At 42.7% G+C, this 20,586-nt stretch overlaps 1 protein-coding gene across 1 annotated transcript in view; it reads right to left on the bottom strand.

Moving 5' to 3' along the window:
* The window catches only part of FAM171A1 (family with sequence similarity 171 member A1), a 173,108-nt gene that overhangs the window by 50,082 nt on the left and 102,440 nt on the right, over positions 1 to 20,586 (bottom strand). The window contains exon 3 of the mRNA XM_075552330.1: positions 19,382 to 19,474. Within this exon, the coding sequence (XP_075408445.1) occupies positions 19,382 to 19,474 (93 nt within the window). The remainder of the gene's footprint in view (positions 1 to 19,381; positions 19,475 to 20,586) is intronic.

The following is a 20,586-nucleotide window of genomic DNA, read 5'->3' as shown; positions in this document are numbered from 1 at the left end:
TTTAATTCCTCCTCCTGCCTCCACAGGAAACTGCTCCTAAAGCTTAGCCATCTCATTGTTGGTACTCTCTCTACTGATCTCCACCATTGTCACCACCTCAGCAGTGGCCTTCCTCTTAAGCCCTGAATACGCTTCCAGGCTCCATGACTGCATTTTTCTCTGTCTTCTCCTCACTCAGACCTAGAAGTCACCAACACTCCAAAGTTCCCATCCCGATGAACAATAACGCATGGCTCCTATAGGTAGTGTCTCATTCTTCCAACACGCAGGTGTGACTCCAGGTCATCATCTCTAGACACCTTTCTGTTTTGCGCATATTCAACCAAGTACTGAAATGGACCAATCCCATCAACATTTCTATCACCATCTTTCTCACCCTTTCTTGCCTTTACCCTGGTCAGGATCTACATTATTCCTTGCATGAGCGATCAAAAAAACTCTCCTGAGTGTCATTTTGCTTCAGTCTTACCTCTTTCCATGTCATTCACCACACCCCTGATGGAAAGAGTGGTTGACAGCTCTGCTCTGATTGTATCCTCACACTGCTATGGAAGCTTTAAATGAGTCATCTCCACTGCTAAGGACTGGAATTTTCTCCCTCCACCCTCCCACTTTAAATGAGCCATCTCCACTGCTAAGGACTGGAATTTTCTCCCCTCACCCTCCTGGCCTCACCCAAAAGATCTGTTGGAAGTCTTAACTCCTACACTGGTGAACAGGGGAAATAGGAGTTTTCAATTAAAATTAAACAAGGCCATACTGGCTTAGAATGAGTCCTAAGTGAATCCCTTCTGAGTGGCCTTCTCTAAAAGAAGAAGCATATGCGGGGTGAAGATCCGTCTACAGGCTGTAGAACACCACAAAATGGCTGGCACCATAGAAACTGAAGGACACAACACAGGATCTTATCCCCTATAGTAGACACGCAGAGAGCACAGCCCTGCCAGCCCAGAAACCAGTCTCCTAGCCTCCAGAACTTGAGGAAAGGACATTTATTTTGGATCTTCAAAAACATCTGCTTTGAGGGATCTTGTATGGCAGCCCTGGGAAATGAAGAGTTACCAAATTAACAACGATGATGACAACAAAATAAAGACATCAGCCATCACCATGTCACTTCTTAGATGCAAGGGTGGTGAGACTTCATCCCATGACTTCTGAATGGAGGGACAAATTCCCGGAAAAGGACCTCATACTTAGTAACGGGCGAGTGAAGACCCTGAGCGAGATGGCGTGACCTAGCATCTGTAATCATGGGCTCAAATGTAACAACTGTGAGGTTGGCTCAGGCCCAGGTGCTGTTTTAGTCTGTTGTACAAGGGTTGCTATGAGTCAGTACCAACTTGATGGCATCTAACCACAAGGAGCCTTGGTGGTGCTGCCAGGTTAGTGTTGGATTGCTAATTGCAAGGTTGGTGGTTCAAATCCAGCGAGTCCATCTCTCCTTAGCCCTAACTCTATCTCAATCTGCTCCTAGGAGAAAGTTGAGGGCCACCTGTTCTCGTAAAGAGTTATTGTTTCTGAAACCCACAGGGGCAGTTCTGCCCTGCCCTACAGGGTTGTTATGAGTCGGAATCAACTTGATGGCAGTGAGTGGAGCTGAGTGAGTGGATGTATTGGAATTGATGCAATGAAGTAAATTTTGATTTTAGATACATATTTTATGGAATGTTTACAGACAATGTGTGAGAAAGGGACTCTCACAAAGAGAACTCTCTGTTCATGAGGAAACGGAAGTCCACAGAGGTTAGGTGATTTGTTCCAAGTGACTCTTGGCTTCAAAGAGACAGAACTGAGTTCCTTCAATGCTACTCTGTTTTCTTTTCTACTGTACGATGTGTGCCTGAAACTAGATGCTCTTATTGTCCACCAGTCATCCCCCGTCCCCGCCGTCAGTCAGGACTTCATGGCTTTGTTTCTATGTACAGTTGATCTTGGAATGATGTGGGGGCTAGCGGTGCCCACCCTCTCACATAATCAAAATTACAGGTATTAACTTTTAACACCCCAAGAGATTACCTAGTTATAACCTACTGTTGGCTGGAAGACTTACCGACGATACAAAAAGTCAATCAACCCATATTTTGTTTGTTATATGTCTTGTATACCGCACCCCCATAAAAGCTGCAGTTTCACTAACAGATAAAAAAGGGATTTCACAAAATGTGCAACGTTTTCATGCCTGTGTATGTAGCTGCAGTGGTGGCTTTGTGAATTTCATTTTTTTCGTTGTTCACAAGGGCCCTTGTCCTGCGTCATTTATTCTGGAAAGGCGGGCGGCCATGGTCGCAGACCTCAAACTACAGCCCATAGCATGCGGTTCAACTGTTCTTGTAATGTCATGACTTTTCTCTGCTTTTGTGGAGTACTTCCATCATCACGCATAACACTTCATATGGGACCCTAGTGTCATTCACTAAACACCCTGAAAAATATGGGAAAGCCGTGTGACACATACTTCTTGACAAATGAACTGCTCACATAGTGTGTTTAAAAAATCTGCATGTAAGTGTACCTGCGTAGTTCAACCCAATCTTGTTCAAGCTCAAGTATACATGCTCACACTATTTGCCACATCTGAAACTGCGTTCCATCATCTTTACTTGTGTATTCTACACATCATTCAACTGTATCCCAAATGATATGTTTGCATGCAGGCTTTCTGGGTGGCAACCCAAGTTCTACACTTGATCTATATCTCTTAAAGTCCTAATAATACTGCATCTTTTATTTCATTTATTTGCATATTTGTGCATTTCTCTAATCAGAGGCACAAGGAAAGAAAATAAGCAGTAGAATTACTTAAGTGTAGGTCTAAAACTTTTCCTCAATTATCTTCTATTTGAGTGACTTTGGCCGCAAAATTTTTATCTTTAAAATGGAATCATTTCAAAGATAGGATTACTTTGATTTAGAAAGAAGACATGTGTCTGATGCCTAACACCACCTCCTATTAGTGTAGGATAAAGATTGCTTTTCTTTTTAACATGTTTATTGGCATATAATTCACTTATCATACAATTCAATAGTTCAATCACATCAAGAAGAGTACAATCATCATCAGAATCAGTTTTAGAACATTTTCTTCGTAAATATTATTTTCTAGTCTCTGCTCTCTGAGATCTTAAGCCCTTAAAAGAAGGGATTTTGGTAAATACATAGCACTGTGTCGGGTATGAGGATCAGTCAAAAGGGTTGCTACTAAGATTGTAGTTTATACGTGCACAAGCTTATTTCATACAAAACATGCTTAAACACGTCTCTGTGATCCGTGAGAGCCTGCAGCCAAGTTTTCTCAAAAACATACTTGCCTTAGTTTGATTAGGGTGCCTTTAAAAAGTCCCATCACAACAGTGGCTCTGAGAGCCTCTGCTGGGTGAGTTATACTCGAGGCAGAGAGGTCAGCTCAGAAAGATGTGTCAACTGTGTTTTGGAATTCCCATGGGGCCATCTTGATAGACAGATTATTTTCAAAGAACACAGGACAATCATAGATGCTTATTAGGAAGATATACTTAGAAAATTAAAACTGAATTAGTGAGAAAAAGGTCAGGAAATTAATACTGAGGATTGTTTCTCTCTCTTTCCCAGAACAAGAATACACCTACTCAATCTTTATGGGTGTCAAAAGCTGTCCTATAAGAATCTTGTTGGGAAATTTTACCCCATCTACTCTAAGGCTCTGATCTTGCCCCTGCAGACTTCTCTTTGGTCTTACACTCAAAGAACATTGGAAAGGAACACAATTGGTGTCCCTCAGGCATACTGGCACTGCCACTTGCCAAGTGCAGATTTCAGTAGTAAAGGTCCATGCAAGGGACACCCCATCTTCGGAACTGTGTAGATCTAGATAGCAGAGATGCCATTAAAAAACAATAGCTTCACATTTTGCTACTTTTTGCTTAACAAAAGCTTTTATGTTTTTATAGCAAGATTTTTTAGTTTTACTTACCCTGGTACATAGCTGGCGCTCAGTGATATGTACTGAATTCAATGCAAAATTGAGTTATATTTTTCATCTCATGATGTTTCAATAACTGTCCGGCTTAATCCCAACTAGGTCAGCATTTCTGAATCTTGGTACTATTAACATTCGGGGCCAAGTAACTCTGCTATAGGGGCATTTCCTGTGCATTGTACCATGTTTAGCATTTGGAGACTCTAGATGCTAACAGCATCTTTTAAGTTGTGACAACTAAAAATGTCTACAAACATTGCCAAATATCCCCTGGGGGAAAAACTGTACCAGTAGAGAATCACTACATTAGTTCTTTTGAACATTCTCATAATAATCCAACCAATATGCCTAGAGAGTCTTCTATGTAATGGGCATAAGATACGAAGAGACAAAAAAAGAACCAAATCCAAAGCTCCTGCCTTCCAGAAACTCAATAGATAAAGTAGTCATCGAAACAGCATGATTTTAATAGTGCTTCAGGTATTATAATGAGAGAGATATGATAAAAAGTACAAGGGAGATTTCAAAGGGAGAACCAACTATCCAGGAGAAAAGACATTCCAGAGGTAGCATTTTAGGTCTTTGCCTTCAAGGTCATGTACAGACAGATGAGAAGAGAGCCTATATGAAAGCACAACAAATTTTAAAGATGGAGGAAATGGGGGGAAAGTTGAGCAAGGTCATCTCAGTTAAGTGTAGGTTCAAGTGACAAAAGATACAGCTTGTGGAGGGCACAGCTAGCCTGGCACGAGTGTGGACTTGAGTTGACCTGAAGTAGAGAGTCAATGGAGTTAAGGGCATGGGACCCCAATGATTTATTTTATACCCAACTCTGATAGCAAGGTGGAGAAAAGCTGCAAGTGGAGAGAATCTAGTGGCAGAGAGATCAGCCAGGGGGCTATTATGAAACAGTTCAAGTGAGAAATGATAAAGGTCCAAATAAAAATAACTCTACTTAGGATGAAAACGGAGACGAGGTGGCTAGAAGTGGAAAGCATGTTTTAAATAAGTAAGGGATGGGCAGGTAAGGAAGAAACCATGAAGAAACCAAGAGAAGAGATTGGGGGGCAGGAGGGAGAGGGAGAGAGAGAGAGAAGGTAATGCTAGAAAGCGATTCGGGAAATGGGAATGGGTTGCAAAGCCGTGAAGAAATCAGAAAGATGAGACCTGGAGATAGGCTGCTGGGTTTGGCAACTATATCTCTGGTGAATGCAACAAGAGGAATTTCTGAAGAGCATCATGAGGTAAAGTGAAAGGGAATTAAAGGAGTGTAATCTCCAAGAACAGGATTTTCCTTCAAATTGAGGTAGGGAAAGAAAAGGAGAAGAAATACTTTTTTTTTTTAATTGGCTAAGCCTTGAGTAATTTTGAGAGTCAAGTGAGAACTAGAAAAGAAAGGCTAGACAACCCAGGGACAAGGGAACAACGAGTGAACTAACATCAATGGGAAGAATGGTGTTGGATGCCTAATGGGGCTTTATCAAGGGCAATGTAGCAATGAGGAATCACTAAACCTGAATGAAGGCCAAACATGATGGTGGGACAAGAGGAAAGTAAAAGGAAATAGAGGAAAGAACCAGGAGGCAAAGGACATTTGTAGAGGTCTGAATACAGGCATGTACATATGTAAATATATATACTCCGAGAGGGGAATAGAACTCTGTATTCATATCTATATGTTAAGAATTAAGGTTGCAGATGGACATTGGGCTTCTACTCAAGGGCTCCCTCAACACAAGAACACTTTGTTCTAACAATCTGGCATTCTGTGATGCTCACCTCCTTGACACAATCATTGAAGACAAAATGTGTGCATAAGCAAATTTGGTGAAGAAAGCTAATGGTGCCCAGCTATTAAAAGATATAGCATCTGGGGTTTTAAAGGCTTGAAGGTAAACAAGCGGCCATCTAGTTGAGAAGCAACAAAGCCCACATGGAAGAAACACACCAGCCTGTACAATCATGAGGTATTGATGGGATCAGGTATCTAAGACCCAGAACAAAATCATACCCAATGTGAATAGGATGGTGGGAGGTCATGGAGTGGAGACCCAAAGCCCATCTGTAGACAATTGGGCATCCCCTCACAGAAGGGTCACAGGGAAGAGATGAGCAAGTCAGGGTGCACTATAGCACCAATGAAACACACAACTTTCCTCTAGTTCTTTGGTGCTTCCTTCGCCCCACTATCATGACCTCGATTATGTTTTACAAATCGGATTAGACCAGAGCATGCACACCACTACAGATAAGAGCCTGCAACACAGGGAATCCAGAATAGATAAACCTCTCAGGGCCAACAATGAGAGTAAAGATACCAGTAGGATTAGGGGATGATGAGAGGAGAATGGGGGAATCAATCACAAGCATCAATCTATAACTCCCTCTCAGGGGGATGAATAATGGAAAAGTGGGTGAGGGGAATGATATTAAGATATGAAAATAATAATATATAACTTATCAAGGGTTCATGCTGGGGGAGGGGGAAGAAATGGGGAGCTGATATCAGGGGCTCAAGTGGGAAGAGAATGCTTTGAAAATAATGATGGAGGCATATGTGCAAATGTGCTTGACACACTGGATGAATGTATGGATTGTGATAAAAGATGTAAGAGCCCCAATAAAAGTAAAATAAATAAATAAAGTTGCAAAGTTTTATCAATTAAAAAAAAAGAAAGGTTAGAGATGGGAACAGGTGGGGGTGGTTTGAGAAGAGACAGGATGGCAAGGGATCCAGCATGCACGTGAAGGGGGTGCTCACAGAGTGGAGTCACGACAGGATTCGTCCCCTCAGACAAAGGTAAAGGGAAGAAGGAAAGGGAGGGCATCCTTCCTGATGCCATCTGGTTTGTTTGTGACACAAGCGGCAAGCTCACTGCTAAGAGGTGGACATAAAGGGTGTGGTGTGTGAAGGGAAAGCTGCCCCAGCAGCTGCCAGGAGACCAGAAAGAGGCTCTCTTAGGAGCCATGGCAGCAGATTTAGATGCCGCCTGTTGACCGGATGTTGGCGCTGCCACAAGCAGTTGGAGCATCTTCATCTTACTTTCCTGTTTATGTCCTCACTCTCGGAGTTCACAGGGTGCCCTGTTTCCCCGGAGGCAGCACAACGGTTTTCTAGATGCTGTGAAAGCCAGAACTGTGGGCTGGCTGCCACAGCCTCGTCTCCAAATTTCAAACAATTCTGGAGTTACTATTGATACCTCATAACCAGCCATCTTGGGCTTTCAGTTTTAGAATGAACTACCAACCCCCTCCCCACAAGGCTCTGATGTGAATGTTATTCAGTGAAGCACAAAACATTCTCAAGGAAAACAATTGTTACACACTAGTTCGCAAGCATTCTTTCTCCCCATTCTCTTATCATCTTATTGAAAAGCTTGAAAATGGTTTGCAGGCTTTTGGGGACAATGAGCACTTTTTCATGTGTGGCTTATGTTAAGAAAAACCCCAATCATTCATCAGGCACTAAATTGATCCCTGCCCCAATTACCATGCTGATATTATAAGACTGTTGCAGTCGTTATTTATAAGACAGCATTGACAACAGCAACACAAACACTTAAAATCAATGGATTATTATTGGCTGAGGCTGACTCTACTGAAAACATGCACGTGCTATATAAGTGAGGGCTTCATAAAGTCCATGGAAAAATTCCATTACCTTTTAATTACATTTTCCCACAAACTTTTGATGTCTCTTTTCACCTCCTATGTCTGAAGGTACTGTGGATAGCCTCACCTCTTCTGATGAGAAAACAGTTGTATTTGTGTGCATGATCAGAATTTAAATCGATAACATACACTCTACCCATAGAGAAGAAACCAAGTAGGCAGTCTTTCTTAAAGGAAAACTCTCATTAGCCATAAAAGAGTTTATTGTTGCTTGAGACACAGAAGAAGGAGAAACAGGAACTGGAGGAGGACATGGAATGTGTGGCTAATTGGCTCCATGAACAATTGCCCTCTTTGCTCTGAGACCAGAAGAACGGAATGACGTCCGATTACCACTAATGCACATTTTGATCCAAGGTTCTGTAGAAGAATCCTGATCAAAAGGGGGAAATGTAAAATATAATTTCAAATTCTCATGGACTCCATACTTTCTGAAGCCCTGGAGGTTAGATAAACCCCTGAAAATATTGCCCTAAGATACTCTTTAGACTTGATAAGCAAAAAATGGTCCCCGAAGTCTTTAGAAAACATCACCACCCAAATAACAGTTTAGCTTAACTAGTAAAGAATGCCTGCTTTGAGCACTGTGTTCTTTCAAGATTTGGGATTAAACTGATGACAGAAACTTGAAAGATTAAAAAGATTAAAAATCTTAAGGGGCAGGGAGTAACAAATCCTGAATGCCAGCTCTAACCACAACTCAGTGACTGAAGACAACCACACCAGCTGTGAGCAACGACAGTGGCTTAGAGAGATTTACAGACATCTGGGCAGCAGCACAAAGCACGAACAAAAGAACGCACGTGTCTGCGGACACTGGGAGAGACTCAAATCAGTCGAGGTGTAAGGATCAGGCTCACTGTAACAATATTAGACTCGTGGAAATGTAAGAGCCAGAGATGTCAGGCAGACAGAGCGGTCATGCTGAGACCACATCCTTCATGAATCCTCTCAGACTCCTGAGAGGAGACATCTAGGTGTCAGGACTGGCAGGAAGGCAGGGAGGAGTGGAGCAGGCAGCAATGGGGACATCCGGCAGCCACAGTTAAGGGCACTGGGTGCTTCACTGTGAGAGGCCTTATAGCAAAAACCTATCTTAGGAGAGGCTGGCTCTGGGCAAAGTAGGACTGGGGGGAGGGGAACGGGGATCATACTCTACCCCTTTAGCATCTGAATACAGGGAAATGTGGGTACAACAAAGGTGCAGAAGGAGAAAGTAAGAGATTGCCAATGGATAGTGTGTAGCCTAAAAGGCATGCATAGGGGTGGCATAGTGGTTAGAGTTGAGCCCTTACGCATAAGGTCGTCAGTTCAAAACCACCAGCCGCTGTTCAGGAGAAAGATGAAGATTTCAACTCCTGTAAGGAGCTGTATTCTCGAAACCCACAGGGGGCAGTTCTACCCTGTCTATGAGTCAGAAATGACTCGGTGGCAGTGAGTTAGTCTGAGTTTTGAAAAGGTATGTGTGGACGGGGTGTAGACAACTGGGCCCATGGGAAAGCCTGTGTGTGGAAATACTGAGGTCTCTCCCCTTCTTCTTTACCAATGGCTAACATCTAGATCACAGCAAGAGACTCAGAGCCAGAGCACTGTCTGTCTTCAAGTGTGAGGAGTCTGTTGCACACTAAGTACGATGGGCAGCCGCTGGGGAATTTCAGCAAAGTGACTGGACCCTTTCTAATGTGGTGAAGACTAGTTTACTGAATGGCAACAGCAGAAACAGGAAAACCAGAAAGCCCACTGGGTGTTCCGGCAAGGAAATAGTGCTCTCAGATGCACGAGGAAGAGGAAGAGCTTGCAGGAACCGGATGTAAAGAAAGAAAAATAAAAGACAATTCCTAGACTTTGGGATCGATGTGTGTCGATATCATTTACTGAACTGGAAGGAAAAAAAAAAGAAGAGATCTGTGTGTTTTAAGGAGCTTCAAAAAGTTTGTGGGAAAACTGACAGAAAAGACAATGCAATATTCCCACGAACTTAAAAAAATCATTTTATTGGGAACTCTTACAACATTCCATACATCAGTTGTATCAGGCATATTTGTACATATGTTGCCACCATCATTTCCCCTTGTATATGACAAGTTTGAGATGTCTAATAAGCATCCAAGCAGAGATGTCCAAAAAGCAACTGGCTCTGAGCCTCACCTCTAGGGGAGAAGCCAGGCTGGAGACAGACAACGGAGTGTAATCCGCAACTAGGCAGCAGTTAAAGGCTAGGTGAGATCGTCTAGGAGGAAATTACAAGAGAGATGAAATACACACAGGATCAGAGTCTCCTGAGAAGAAAGAAAGTGTTTCAAGAAAGAGTAATGGGTTCATCTCTGCTGGATACTGCACAGAGGTCTACAAAGAGAATTGTCTTCCGGTGTAGGGACAGGAAGGCTTGTGAAAGGCGGAGAAAGCAGTTTCAGTTGAGGGTTAAGGAAGAAACGAGACCAAAGTATGAGATAGTGAGTGTAGGAAACTATTTCAAAAGTAGAGCCGAGTAAGAACAGGCTAGTTGTTTGAGCAGAATTTGGCTGTGGGAGGGGCCTCTACAATGCATAAACAACACGTCTGCCCATTACTGAAAAAACAAAACAAAACAATCACTGTCAGAGAGTCTATTCTGACTTATAACCATCCTGTAGGACTAAGTAGAACTGCTCACTTGGGTTTCCTAGACTGTAAATCTTTATGGGGGTAGATAGCCTCCCTTTCCTCCCAAGGAGCAGCTGGTGGATTTGAACCACCAACCTCAAAGTTAGTAGACCAACACAACCCACTGTAACACTAGGGCTTCTTTGGTCCGTTACAGAGTAGGAGAAATGGGTGGCGCAGGGAGAGGGAAGCATTGTAGAACTGAAGTGGCTAAGAAAGAAAAGAAATCTATAACACGAATAATAAAACGCATCAAGGAAGCAGACTCTTTTTCTGGCGCAGTGGAAGGAATCAGGCAGGCTTAAAGATTTGGCAGTGGGGAAAGGAGGTTCTCAGTTTCCATTTCTGAGTGAAGTATATAGAGATGTCATCAGGGAGCCAGGAGCGAAGGAAGAAGGGAATGAGAGAGGATTGTATGTACAGGAAGAAGGATACAAGATGAAAGGATGGATGTGAAATTGCCATCAGTCCTGCAGGACTGAGTGCTCATTTGAGATCTGTCGTCCTGAACTTGATATGTCTATACAACAATGAGGCTTTCTCTAGCCACATTCAGCTGTTTGGGATATGCATGAGTGGCTGAGGTCAAACAGGGTCAGCATTTGTTTGGTCAGACAAAGATCACTGAGTGTCAAGATTGCTGAGGGTGACTTTGAGGGAGTAATTACAACACATCACATCAAAGCTGGGTAGGCAGGGATATAATCATAAGAGAGCAACTATGTGGTGGGTCAATTCCCCGTTTGCCTCAATGGTATGGTAAAACTGCTGTAGTGGGTGGCAGGGTAGTGGGTCGTGGCCAAGCTTGGAGGGGGTGCATTTGCTGGAATGGTAGGATCTCCAGCATGCCTGCATGAGTGGATGAGTGAGGTGGGGTTGAGGATACTGGGCAGGGGGGTCATCTACAAAGATGCTAAAATCAACAAGAAGAAAATTCGACGAGCAGGGTGAAAGGAAGCCAGGGAATCAAGAGGACAATTCACCAAGATGCTTGGCAAGTCGTACAGCCAGCTTCAAAGGAGCTCCATCTGTGGGAGGAGGGAGGGTAAGGCATTAAAAAGCGTTTGCAGGGAGCAAGAGGAGATCTTGTGAGTGCAAACAGCTTCTGCTTGAGATGGCTGCGGGGAACGCTGGGATAGTTACGTTACGGCCCAAAGTGGAAGACAATGGTCAGAGAAGAGGTGGAAGGGAATCTGTTGTTATTGTTGTTGTTAGGCAGCGATGAGCCACTTGTAACTTAGAGAGACCTTATACACAACAGCAAAAAACACTGCCTGGTCCTGGGTCAGCCTCACAATTGTTCTCACGTGTCAGCCTATCACGTTGAGTCTTCCTCTCTTTTGCAGCCCCTCTATGTTACCAAGCATGATGTCCTTCTCCAGGGACCGATCACTACTGACAACACGTCCAAAGTATGTGAAATGAAGTGTCACTATCCTTGCTGCTAAGGAGCTTTCTGGCTGTACCACTTGCAAGACAGATTTGTTTGTTCTTTTTAAAAAAATACTTTTACTGGGGGCCCTTACATCTCTTATCACAATCCATACATGCATCCAGTGTGTCAAGCACATTGGCACATATGCTGATTTGTTGCATAATTCAAATGCATCCGTTCCTCTTCAGTCCTTAGTCACTGCCCAACTTTCACATGCATAAGAATGAGGTCACTGAAAATACCACCTTTTGAGTCAGGTTCACCTTAGTCCTCAAAGTAATATCTCTGTTTTTCAAAACGTTAAAGAGGCCTTACACAGCAGATTTACCATTGTTTGATCGCTACTTGACTGCTACTTCCACGCATCATTCAACATTTTGCCCATAGAATCTTTTTAAAAAAATAATTTTATTGGGGGTTCTTACAGCTCTTACAACAATCCATAGATCGGTTGTGTCAATCACATTTGCTGCTATTATCATTTTCAAATCATTTTCTTTCTCCTTTAGCCCTTGGTATCAGCTCCTCTTTCCCTCTTCTGTCCCCCATCCTCCCATCCTCATGAACCCTTTATATATGATAAATTATTGTTATTTTCATATCTTACACCGACCAGAGTCTCCCTTCACCCATGTTTCTGCTGTTCGTCCCCTTGGGGTCTGTGTGTGTGTTTTACATTGATCGTTACAATCTGTTCCACATTGACTCTTTCAACATTGCAACTTGAGGCTTAATTTTTTTCTTAAGTTCTTTCAAATTTAGGATATGCGGACCGTGTTCTTCCTTATTGTTTTTTCTAACTCTAGGTCTTTGCCCGTTTCATAATACTTGGATTTGTGTTCTAGAGCTGCCCTTTGGAATTTCCTGTTCAGCTCTTTGACTTCATCCTTTCTTCCATTTGCATTAGCTACTCTATGATTAACAAGTTTCAGAGTCTCTTCTGATGCCAATTTGATCTTTTCTTTCTAATGATCTTTTGCTTTCTTTATGTATGATGTTCTTGAAGTCTCCCCACAGCTCATTATGTCTTCTCTCATTAGTCTTCAATGTATCAAATCTGTTCTTGAGATGTTCTCGAAATTCAGGTGGGATGTATTAAAGTCATGGACTTGAATTTTCATGAACTTCAACATTTTCTTTTTAGCTTCAACTTGAATACATAGAAGCAATTGATGGTCTGTTCCACAGTTGGCCTCGGACTGGTCTTGGCTGCTTACATTGAGCTTCTTCATTGTCTCCGCCCACAGATGTAGTTAATTTGATTTCTGTGGATTCCATTTGGAGAACTCCAAGTGCACAGTCACTCTTTGTGCTGTTGGGAAATGACATTTGCAATGAAGATGTCTTTGTTCTCTCAAAATTCTCTCATGGGATATCCTGCTTCTTTTCTATCACCAAGGCCATGTTTTCCAACTGGTTCTTTCCTCTTTGTTTCCAACTTTCGCATCCCAATAACCAATAATTAATTATCAGTGTATCTTAATTACATGTTTGATCCATTTTAGACTGAAGACATTAGAATTCTTCAATTTCTTCATCCTTTTACTCCATCATGACATCATGAGAAGGCAGCTCTTCCTTAGTCATCTTTTCAAGGCCTGCAGATCTGGTGGCTCTTCTCTGCAATGTTGCGTTGAGGCTATTCAGAATCTGACACTTTTCTGCAGGTATCCATCAGGTTTTCAGGGACACATTCCTCAGAAGTGGACAGGCTATGCCTTCTTTGTTGTCTGTCCTTAGTCTGGAGACTCTGTTGAAACCTGGTCACTTTGGGTGACCCACTAGTATTTGAAATACCAGTGACAAGACTTCCAGCATCACAACACACAAGTCACCACGGTATGACAAACTTTCAGACTAATGGTGGCGATTACTGGAGGTATACTGAGTCTGAGAGGACTTAAGCCAGTGGTTCTCAACCTTCCTAATGTCGTGACCCTTTAATACAGTTCCTCATGTTATGGTGACCCCCAACCATAAAATTATTTTCGTTGCTATTGCATAACTGCAATTTTGCTACTGTTATGAATCATAATGTAAATATCTGATAGGCAGGATGTATTTTCATTGTTACAAATTGTTACAGCCTAGTGGTTAATCTCAAAAACAAGATGTAATTATATACTGTGAAATATTTATTTCTAATGACAAATAAATGAAATTTTGTCTGGGAGCATGGTGTAGCATGGGTAACAGTCTTCACGCCAGGCACTTCTATTTGGGCTTATCTGCATGTAGGTGGAACTGCCTGGAGACGGATAGAGGAGCAGCGTCTCAGTTCATAAGGTCATTGGAAATATGTGTTTTCCGGTGGTCTTACGCAGGTGAAAGGGTCGTTTAGTCCCCACAGGGGTCGCAACCCACAGGTTGAGAACCGCTGACTGAAACTATGGGTTTGTGTTTTGCTGGGGGATGTGCCTTTATAGTGTGAACTCGATGGCCTGCTCACACCCCCTTTTTGAAGGTCCAGCACAGGCAGACCCCTGGTCATCTTCCTAATGACATCTGATTAGGCTGCCTCACGCCACAAACCCTGGCAGCTGAGCTACTTGAGAACTTTCTCCCTAAGGTTATGGTGACGGGCCAACATCTCATGGAAAGGATAGGTGACTCAGAAAGGGCAGAAGAAAACCACAGTGAAGAACAAGAATGGTTAATACAGCATTAGATTTGAGGAGAAGGTAAGGACAGAGGAAGCACCACTTATAAAGACAAAGACGAATTTTAATTCATGAGCAAGTAGGGATAATTTTGGTAGCCATAACAGTCCTTAGAAGAGAATGGTACAAACCCAGGGACAAGGGAACCAGAAGAACCCAAATCGGTGGTGAGGAGGGTGTGGGAGGCCTGGTAGGGCTTGATCAAGGGTTATGTACCTGAGAAGAATTCCTGGAACCCAAATGAAGGCTGAGCATGATAGTGGACAAGAGGAAAGTAAAAGGAAACAGAGGAAAGAAGTCGGAGGCAAAGGGCATTTTTAGAGATCTAAATACAGGCATGTACATATGTAAAACTATATATGAGGATAGGGAAATGGATCTATATGCACATATTTATAGGTTTAATATTAAGGTAGCAAATGGACACTGGGACTCCACTCAAGTACTTCCTCAGTGCAAGAATATTTTGTTCTATTAAACTGGTATCACATCATACTCACCTTCCCGACACAATTGTTGAAGACAAAGCAGTGCATAAGCAAATGTGATGAAGAAAGCTGATGGAGCCCAGCTGTCAAAAGATATAGCGTCTGGGGTCTTAAAGGCTTGAAGGTAAACAAATGGCCATCTAGCTCAGAAGCAACAAAGCCCACATGGAAGAAGCACACCAGCCTGAGCGATCACGAGGTGTTGAAGGGATCGGATATCAGGCACCATCAGAACAAAAAAATCAAATCATTGTGAATGAGGGGAGTGTAGAGTGGGGACCCAGGGCCCATCTGTGGGAAATTGGACATTACCTTACAGAAGGGTTGTGTGGAGAGGAGATGAGCCAGTCAGGGTGCAGTGTAGCAACGATGAAACATATAACTTTCCTCTAGTTCCTAACTACTTCCCAACTCTCCCCCCTGTCCCCCACAACTCTCATGATCCCAATTCTACTTTACAAATCTGGCTAGATCAGAGGATGTACACTGGTACAGATAGGAACTGGAAACACCGGGAATCCAAGACAGATGATCTCTTCAGGACCAGTGCTGAGAGTGGCGATACCAGGAGGACGGAGGGATGGTGGGGTAGAAAAGGGGAACCGATTACAAGGATCTACATATAACCTCCTCCCTGGGGGATGGACAACAGAAAAGTGGGTGAAGTGAGATTTTGGACAGTGTAAGATATGACATAACAATAATAATTTATAAGTTATCAAGGGTTCATAGGGGGAGGCGGGGAAGGAGGGGAAATTGAGGAGCTGATAGCTTGGGCTCAAGCAGAGAGCAAATGTTTTGAGAATGATGATGGCAACAAATGTACAAATGTGCTTGATACAATATATGTATGTATGTATGTATGAATGATATGAGTTGTATGAGTCCCCAATAAAATGATATTTTTTTAAAAAGAAGAGAATGGAACACACAGTTTTTAAAAATTAAAATCACAAAATGCAAGGCTAGGAGAGAAAAAAAAGTTAAGTCATATAGAAAATGCAAACACATTGTACAGTTGTTGGGACATATGGGTGAACCCCCCTCTTTAACACTTTTGTGCCAGGCCCCAGCCTGTGGGCACAGCCCAGAAGCAATAGACGGGATCAGAGTAAGCAGCATTCCAAACGGCCCAGATCTGAGCAGCTGGCAGGCTCCAGGGTGCATTATTCTTGGAAATGCAAACAAGACTGGCCCAGGTGATTCACTATTTCCATTTGGTATCTGAAGAGCCCCTGGCAGCTCACCAGGCACTAAGTACCGGTTTTAAATTGGCCTCTGAATAGCTCAATCTACAGCCTGAAATAAAAGGGTGATCAAGCTTGGGACCAAGGCCATTAACTGCAACCTTACATCTCTTGACTTTTCCAGCTGGGAGAGGTTCTGATAGAAATCGCATTGAATAGGCTCAATCTTCCTGCCTTCGTGAGGAGCGGGAGAAGGGATGGAAAGCGTTTGCTGGCTTCAAGAAAACCACCGTGCTTTTGGTTATGAAACAACCACAGAAAGCTAATAACCTGAAAGTTGTAGTGCTCCAAGGTCACCGACTTAGTGTGAGCCCCGTGGGAAAGGATGCTGAAGACTCAGGTGTAGGTGAAGACTGCTCGCTCAGGGAAAAAGCAGCACAAACCCAGGCTTCTCATTGAAGACTGTAGATTAGAACTCCACTTGGGAACGAGTGACAGTTACAGGTGAGCGGATGCATTGGATGGTGTAAGATATGGCAAATGATAATATATAATAATAAGGGTTTCTGGGGGAGTAGGGTCAGGGAGGCATAAAAAGGAGCTGATTTCAGAGTTCAAGAAGAAAGACAATGTTCTGAAACTGATGGTGGTAACAATTGTAAACTGATGCTTGATCTAACCGAATTATGGATTGCTACGTATCTGTAAGAGCTCCCAATAAAATGACTAATAGTAAAAAGAGATAAATAATAAACAACAAAAAAACTAGGCTTCTACAGGTCAGATGACTCTCACCTCCATCTCTAGGCTTGTTTTCTCCCTCAAACGTGAGTCATCTACGCTTCTAGATGCTCCCACTTCCTTTCTCTTCAGACCCCTTTTCTTTCTTTTTATTCATTTTATTGGGGGCTCTTGCAGCTCTTTTAAAAAAATCATTTTATTGGGGCTCGTACAGCTCTTATCACAATCCATCCATTGTGTCAAGCACATTTGTACATTTCTTTCCAGCATCCTTTACAAAACATCTTTCTCCTTGAGCCCTTGGTACCAACTACTCATTTTTCCCCTCCCTTCCTCACCCTCCCACCTTCATGAGCCCTTAATAAGTTATAAGTTACTATTACCGTAAAAACTCATATATAAGCCAAGCTTTTCAGTACATTTCTTATGCACTTTTTGTGGTAAAATTAGGCTTCTTGGCCGATATTTGGGTTGGCTTATACTTGAGTATATATGGTACTTTCATATCTTACACTGTCAGCTGTCTCCCTTCATTCATGTTTCTGTTGTTCCTCACTCTGGGTGATAGGCTATACATCCATCATTGGGATTGGTTCTCCCTTTCTCCCCCCCCCCCCCACCTTTCCCTTCCCCTCCTGGTATCGCTACTCCCATTATTACTCCTGAAGGGCTTACTTTGTCCTGGATTCCCTGTGCCCGGAACTCTGATCTGTACCAGTGTACATGCTCTGGTCTGGCTGATTTGTAAGGCAGAACTGGGGTCATGATAGTGGGGGTGGTGATGAAGGAAGCATTAAAGAGGTAGAGGAATGATGTATGTTTCATTGGTGCTATACTGCACCCGGGCTGGTTCATCCATTCCTTGTGACCCCTCTGTGAGGGGATGTCCAATTGTCCACAGATGGGTCTCCACTGTGGCCCCCCTCGTTCACATCAATATGATTGTTTTTTTGGGGGGTATTCTGATTCCTAATACCTAATCCTGTCAACATCTCTTGATCACACATGCTGATGTGCTTCTTTCATGTGGGCTTTGTTGCTTCCCAGCTAAAAAGCTGTTTGTTTATCTTCAAGCACTTAATACCCTAGACGCTGTATCTTTTACTAGCCAGGCACCATCAGCTTTCTTCACCACATTTGCTTATGCACCCATTTTGTCTTCAGTGATCGTGTCGGGAAGTGAGCATCACAAAATGCCAGGTTATTAGAACAAAGTGTTCTTGCATTTAGGGAGTACTTGAGTAGAGGCCCAGTGTCCATCTGCTACCTTAATACTTTATATATATATATATATATACACATAAACCTATAGCCCTCTCATTATATAAAAATTTTACATAGGTACATGCCTGTATTTATACCTCTATAAATGTCCTTTGCCTCCTAGTTTCTTTCCTCGATTTCCTTTTACTTTCCTCTTGTCCCACTATCATGTTCGACCTTCATTCGGCTTTCAGTAATTCCTCTCAGTTACATTGCAGTTGATCAACCCCCTCGCCATGCCCTCCTCACCAATGATTTTTAGATCTCGTTGTTCCCTTGTCCCTGGGTTTGTTGGCTCCCCACTTAGACTCATCTTCTAAGAGCAGTGGCTACATGCTAACCTTTGTATCTTCCTCACAGTCATTATTAAATGAATAAACGCGTTCACCTTATCTGCAAATGACATGTGACTTTGGTTATTTATGAATGGTATAAAATAGTACTAACGTAAAACAAAACAAAACTAATCTGAGAGCATGTAAAACCAGGAGTGACCATTCTCAGGCTGATTATTTAGTTAGAATGAAATAATCTCAGTATAAAAATAGGTTCTAAAAAAAAAAGAGGACCTGATGCAAGGGGCTTAAGTGGAGAGCAAATGCCTTGAGAATGATTGGGGCAGGGAATGTATGGATGTGCTTTATACAATTGATGTATGTATATGTATGGATTGTGGTAAGAGTTGTTTGAGTCCCTAATAAAATGTAAAAGAAGAAAAGAGAAAAAAAATGATTAGGGCAAAGACTGTACAGATGTGCTTTATACAATTGATGTATGTATATGTATGAACTGTGAAAAGAATTGTATCAGCCCCAATAAATTGTTAAAAAAAATAGGTTCTATACTAATGTTATTCTCAACCCCCAATATCTTCAAAGGGAAGTCTCCAACATGCCTGCACTAGTTCTCTGCAAGAGCATTAGGGAGTCAGAAAGGGTTTGATAAAATTACAGACATCCCTATATGTGAGACTGACTGAAAAGTACCCAGGCCAGGCCATACTGCAAGGCTTGTTCTGCTTTGAAGAGAGTGAGGCCAGAGTAGTGTCCTTTATTCCAACCCGACAGGATTGGAAATCTCTGCTCTGAGCGTAGTGTGAGGTGTGGGGAGGGGAGGGGTAAGTTCCCTACCTTTGCCTCCTACACTTGAAGGCTAGTCCTGAAAACAGACACGAGTACAGTGGATAGTGTAACCAACCTTCAGATGGGCTGAGCACCTATGGGCACAACAGACTTATGTCCCCACTGTGGGTGCACCGGCAGTGAACTGGTCCCTTGTAGGATTTTAGTCATTGCTCCTAAAGCTACTGTCTCTTCTCGAATTATTGAACATACCTTGGAATCCTGATACTATTTGGACAACATCTTCATAGACCATTAGAGTAGCAGATCTTTCTGGAAGCAGGCCAAGGCTCAGAGAAGAAAATACTGCAGAAAAAAAAATAAAAATTATAAAAAGGATACAAAGGAATTCTTAAATTTCAATTCAAATATCCAATTCGGGTTCTTTTTGGTACCTCTGCATTCTTTGCATTCTCTGATTTCAAACCAATCAACAATACTTTTTATTAGGATCAGCAAAGGACTTTTAAAATAGCTTAAGTTCTCATATAAGAACCTCTTTCCCAACTAACAGACAGCTTTCTGCATTTGTTAAGTGGCCCATTACTCTTGAACTGTTTCCCACAAACTTCCTGAAACACATGCACACACCTGCTTCTCACTTGTCAACTCTTTTGTTGTCAGACATTTCACATATATGACAACAGTAAAAAAATCCACTATCTGCCTTTCTTGCTCACTAATGACATATGTCTGGCAGTAATGAATGCTAAGATGAAGGTTAAGGCCATGTGTGAACTCGGCTTGGTCATGATTCTCTGTGGTTTGGCAGTTAGATAATGATATGATGTAATAAAATGATGTAATGATATGGCAGTTATGTAATGATGTAAGCATTTTCCATTTGGTGATTTGGTGTGTCATCTTCTTCTTTCTCATAATGCCAACTTTTGTATAGCAACCGAGCTTCTGCAACCTGAGCATGTTGCTAAGTTTGTGGATGTGTTATATACAAGGCCCACCCAGCCCTAGATCTTGCCTGGTATAGGTTAATGAAGATTTGACAACGTAAAGAGCCCGGGTGATGTAGTGGGTAGGCGTTAGGCTGCTATCCTCACGGTCGTGTTTCAAAATCACCAGCAGCTCCATGGGAGAACGACTGTTTATCCCGTAAACGGTTACAGTCTCGGGAATCCACAGGGAGTCACTGTGAGTCGTCGTTTAGTCAAGGACCATGCGTTGGGAGCTGTTTGTTTGAAGCCAGTCCGTGGTCAGCGGTTTGACACCACTAGCTGCACAAAGGAGGCAAAGACTTGGGCTCTGCTGCAGCCCAGAGCCCTTTACTCTGTCCTACAGCATCACTAAACACCACAACCATGGCAACAATGCCTTCCAGAGCAATACCCTGCACGGGGATGAGGACACACTAAGCAGCCCGAAGATGACACACTGGGGTTGTGGAAAACAGTCTGACAAGT

The sequence above is a fragment of the Tenrec ecaudatus genome, chromosome 6 (assembly GCF_050624435.1).
Source record: "Tenrec ecaudatus isolate mTenEca1 chromosome 6, mTenEca1.hap1, whole genome shotgun sequence".
Classification (NCBI taxonomy): Eukaryota; Metazoa; Chordata; class Mammalia; order Afrosoricida; family Tenrecidae; genus Tenrec; species Tenrec ecaudatus.
Note: the sequence above shows the minus strand (reverse complement) of the source record. Positions and strands in the feature narration are given on the sequence as shown.